This window comes from Quercus lobata, chromosome 8 (genome assembly GCF_001633185.2).
Source record: "Quercus lobata isolate SW786 chromosome 8, ValleyOak3.0 Primary Assembly, whole genome shotgun sequence".
Lineage (NCBI taxonomy): Eukaryota > Viridiplantae > Streptophyta > Magnoliopsida > Fagales > Fagaceae > Quercus > Quercus lobata.
This window is the reverse complement of record NC_044911.1, coordinates 14,838,165-14,843,283: the sequence shown is the minus strand read 5'-3', so window position 1 is coordinate 14,843,283 and position 5,119 is coordinate 14,838,165. Positions and strand designations below refer to the sequence as shown.

Below are 5,119 nucleotides of genomic sequence, written 5' to 3'. Positions count from 1 at the left end.
ACACTGGAAAAGAAGCTGGGGTCTACAACCAAACAAAGAATCAAATAAAACCCCTCAAAAATCTAGATGCTGCTCTTAAAGAAGATTCTTATCAAAAATTAGATAAGAAATAATAAAACAATGGTAAACTTGAGATGAAATAATAATTAAACTAAACATAAAACATGCACAAGGTAAACAATTAGTTTTTATTTCTTTGAAATTGAACCAAAAAATAGAACCGTACATATGTGAGGACAGTGAAAATGGTGTCGAATATTATCATGATGAAGAAATTGGAAATTCACAACTACCTTAAATTTAAAGAACAAAGATATTTATTTCACAGCATTATACTGAATGATTAAAACCCTTAAAAATGAGGGAGGAAGACAAAAAGTTGTGCAGACCAAGATCTGAGAGTAATTTGGTAGAATTGTAGAGTAACAGCTTCTTTCGTATGCAAGAATATCTCCAAAGTACAAAGCATCTAATGGAACCATAGAACATGAAAATATATGTTCTTCTCATTGACATACAAATAACTTAATTAAATTTATGACTAATCAACAGCAGCTTGGTGTGGAAATTGCTCACCAAAAAAAAAAAGGAATATCTAAGAATCAAACATATGTATCTATTAATTCTAACCATAAAGCAACTACAACATGAGAATCTGGTTCAACGTATTTAAACAATAACTAAATTTTCAAAATGCCATTTATATATATATATATATATATAGTGATGGTGTGATGCCCCACCAACGGTGATAGGGCCTCACCTATTCCACATATGCTCACTGTCCATGGAGGTCTTCCAAGAATTCCTATTTTGCACTTCACTAAGCATCTTATTTGCATCTCTCTTCCTTAAAAATAAAATAGAATGTACATCATGAATAACATTCTCCAATGAGAGTTTCAATTACAAAAACTCATCAAGATTTACAAAAAAATAGAAAAGAAAACACAAAACTAAACATTTTTATTAAAAAATAGGGCATTAACAAATTAGAAATTCAAAGCATGAAATCAACTAACAAATACCAATTATTATTCAACATCATGAAAGCTATGATGAATTGATAACAGATTTTAAAACTCCTAGTAATGAAGAATGGCAACCCCCCAACACAACAACATTTTTGCCCAAAAATGCATATTGCACATCAAATAGTGTATTATAACTATCACATTGAAATCTGCTATCAATTCATTCAAGTAAAAAAAAAGGGGGGGGGGGGCAACTCTCCAAACTGTTAATTTTTTTAATTTCAAAAACGTCCACATATAAGAAAGACATTTAATGAAATTAATCATTCACAATGGGAACAATGCATAACCCACATATAAATTTAGGGTTGGACAAACATTGAAGGGTTTTTGAGCTAACCATAACATCACTCTCAAAATAAACTTAAAAATCTTTTGCTAAAGTCCATATCATAGTAAAACAGAAAACCTTCAATGTTTTTGAAAACAATACATCAGGTAGTATAAAATATAACCCAATCATGAAACCATAAATCCCAAATAGGCACCAAAAAAAAAAAAAAAAAAAAAAAACATGAAACTGAAACACATGAAAGCAAAACCTATAGGATTGGGAAGCTTAGATCAAAACTGAATACTGCCACCAAGTATATATAATTAAACACAAATTCACATGAGGCTAAAATAATACAATAATCTACAACAGAAAGTTAATTATTCAATAACTAAATTAATATACTTGCATTTGAATATAAATCCAGAAACAAATGACTCATAAAAACATCAAGGGCATGCTGCTCCAATAACTAAATTAATATACCCGCATTTGTATAGAAACCCAGAAACTTAAATTAAATCCAAACACAAACAAATGACTCACAAAAACATCAAGGGCATGTGCAAAACTCCTTACACAAAACATAACAAAATTATTAACAATGAAATAGAATAACAACTCTAAAATCCCAGATGGATTTTCTTGCCACCAATAAATAAAACCCATTATGGCTCCAAACCCATCTATCGAAACTAATCATTCAAAGGAAACACTCCCAAACGAAACCCTAAATCATATTTAAAAACCAAAAACGAAACCCTAAATCATATTTAACAACCAAAATTATAGAACAAAATAAAAACTAACCGGTAATGTTTGCGGAGAGAATCTGGTCTGAAAAAAAAAAAAAAAAAAAAAAAACTGAAGCCGACAAATATGGAGCTGGAGAAGGTGGAGTCGTTGAGTTGTGGGAGAGAAGGACTGATGGTGGAGCCGTTGAGCTGCGATTTGCATGTAGGGAACGGCTGAGCGTGGTCTGCGTTTTGGAGGAAGGAGAAGGCGGAGCGTGTTAGGCTTCTCTGATTTTGCGTTTATGTTTTTTTTTTTTGAGTTTTAGTTATAGAAGAAGTATTTTCGGGTTTTGTTTTTAAGTGGTAGAGAATATTTTTTTTTTCCGGTTTTATTTATAAATTAGAATTTTTTTTTTTTTAAGTAATGCTGACGTGGAAAATTGTGAGAGTTTCAAAAGTTTCGGTTTTATATATATATATAGATAATGAAAAATGTGGTGTCATGTCAATATATATATATCCTTGTTCTTTTCTTTGCTTGAAATAAGAAAATTTCAACTCGTGAGTCACTTTTATAGTAGGTTCCTTCATTTTGTAACACAAGAAGAGTTGTCTTCTTTTCCGGAAGACATGCGTCCAAGTCACTACCGTGTCGTTCAGGGTTTATGCCTTTCTAATGGTCCTAGAGGCCTATCTTGAACTTGTATATAGGAACCAAAGAGGTCAAGAACTAGGAATCAATGGGTCTTCTTTCTTCAATTCTTGTCGTTGCAAATTTACTCTGTTTCTTGTTTAAAATCTGCTATGGTGTAGACAGCATAACTCCATCCCAACCTTTAAGCGATGGTAACACCATAGTGTCAGAGAAGGAAAATTTGTACTGGGTTTCTTCAGTCCTGGAAGTTCCAAGAATCGTTACTTGGAAATTTGGTTCAAGAGTATCCCAGTTCAAACTGTTGTTTGGGTTGCAAACAGAGTTAGCCCAATCAACGATTCATCTGGGATTTTGATGATAAACAGCACTGGAAATCTTAACCTCATTCACAATGATTCGGTTGTTTGGTCAGCAAGCACTTTGAAAGAAGCTCAGAGTCCATTGTTACAGCTCTTGGATACCGGGAATATTGTGGTAACAGATGACAATTCAGGAGACTATTTGTGGCAAAGCTTTGACTACCCAACTGATACAATTTTAGCAGGAATGAAACATGGTTGGGATTTAAAGAGACGTCTCAACAGGCGCTTAATTGCATGGAAGAACTGGGATGACCCATCTCGTGGAAACTTTATTTTTGAGATGACACTTCATAACTACCCAGAAGCTTATTTGTGGCAAGGCTCAACTATATACTTCCATACTGGTCCTTGGAATGGCTATGGCTTCAGTGGTTCACCTGGACTAAAGTCAAATCCAGTGTTTGCCTTCGAATTTGTGTTCAATCAAGATGAGATCTACTTCATGTATACCCTCAAACAGGCACTCCTTCCAAGAGCACTTCCCAACCAAACTAACTCTATGTTTCAACGCTTCACATGGACAGAACAAAGTTGGAAGCTTTATGCATCTCTGCCTATGGACCGCTGTGATACCTATGCCCTTTGTGGGGTTTATGCAAGGTGCCTTGTCACTGACTCTCCGGTCTGTCAATGTTTGAAGGGATTCAATGGATTGGTCCCAAGGATGTGTACGCGGTAAACCATTGAGCTGCGAGGACAAAAGTACACATGGGTTTCTTACATTTCCTGGATTGAAACTCCCAGATACCACACACTCGTGGGTAAACACAAGTATGAATCTGAAGGAATGCAGGGCAGAATGCTTGAATAACTGTTCTTGTATGGCTTATACAAACTCAGATAACAAAGAAGGTACTGGCTGCGCTATCTGGTTTGGTGATTTAGTAGATATTAAACAGTTTCCAGCTGGTGGACAGGATCTATACATTCGAATGCACCCTCCAGAACTAGGTATGAGTTTTATTTTGTGAAAGAAGACCTTCAATAAGTGATTTTAATCGTCTTTCAAAATGTTTTTTTTTTGGGAAGAATTTAAAATATTTTTTAGTTCTGTATATACTTTTGACTGAATTTGCTTTGTCACTTCTAAATCTAATATCAAGGTATGGAAGATGGTCATAAGAAGAAGATAACAGTGCTAGTTGTGTTCCGTTGTGATAGCTTCTGGAATGCTCTTGAGAATCAGGAAAAACTTAAAAGGTAAAGTTTCTTATAAAGATAGTGTAACATCTACTAATTAATCTAAATATATATCATAATGTGCTTCTCTTCACATGTTTTATCCTTGAGTTAAGGTCATTGTGAGATATATATATATATATAATTTTTTTTTTTTTTCATTCTCCTTTATCAGAGAAAATGGAGAGAAGTAGAACAACTAGTCATAGCAGCAGGCGTAGAGAAGAAGATATGGAGCTTCCAATGTTCGACTTGTCCACAATTTCTAGAGCCACCGATGACTTCTCACTTAACAACAAACTTGGAGAAGGTGGTTTTGGACCAATATACAAGGTAAATTTGCAATGTGTTGGAAAAGTAAATAGCAAAGAAATACTACTCATTTTATTCAGACTTTTTAGATTGATTTGCAAATGTGAACTTTCAGGCTGTAATAGATGGACAAGAAATTGCTGTGAAGACGCTTTCTAGGAGCTTGGGACAAGGACTGAACGAATTCAAAAATGAAGTTATACTGATTGTAAAACTTCAACATCGAAATCTTGTTAAGCTTCTTGGTTGTTGCATTGAGGGAGAAGAGAAGAGTCTGGACTTTCATTTTTGGTATGAAACCCTCTGAACCTATTGTATTTAGTAGGTAATGGCATGTGTAATTCTGCTACCAATTTTCCATTGTATATGTACAATTTCATTTGACTAGTTCAGAATTTGAGAATTTTATATTAACTTGAACAAGAAACTTGCTAGATGAAACAAAAGGTAAAGCTGTGGATTGGTCCAAGCACTTCCAAATCATATGTGGGGTTGCTAGGGGGCTTCTCTATCTCCACCAAGATTCTAGATTGAGGATTGTACATAGAGATCTCAAGGCAAGTAACATT

The 5,119-nt window shown here is 34.2% G+C and overlaps 1 protein-coding gene across 3 annotated transcripts; it reads left to right on the top strand.

The window, feature by feature from the left end:
- Positions 1-2,797: 2,797 nt before the first annotated feature.
- Positions 2,798-4,859, top strand: LOC115958347 (G-type lectin S-receptor-like serine/threonine-protein kinase SD1-1). 3 transcript variants are annotated; one of them, XM_031076754.1, is made up of 4 exons: positions 2,798-4,010; positions 4,163-4,259; positions 4,414-4,571; positions 4,666-4,859. In XM_031076754.1, exons 2-4 carry the CDS (start codon positions 4,229-4,231, stop codon positions 4,855-4,857), a joined length of 381 nt encoding a protein of 126 aa, XP_030932614.1. In that variant the 5' UTR covers positions 2,798-4,010; positions 4,163-4,228; the 3' UTR covers positions 4,858-4,859. The 3 variants fall into 3 exon arrangements, with proteins under 3 accessions (XP_030932614.1, XP_030932613.1, XP_030932615.1); XM_031076755.1 differs by lacking the exon at positions 2,798-4,010 and having other exon boundaries at positions 4,112-4,259; XM_031076753.1 differs by lacking the exons at positions 4,414-4,571; positions 4,666-4,859 and having other exon boundaries at positions 4,163-4,349.
- Positions 4,860-5,119: the final 260 nt, after the last annotated feature.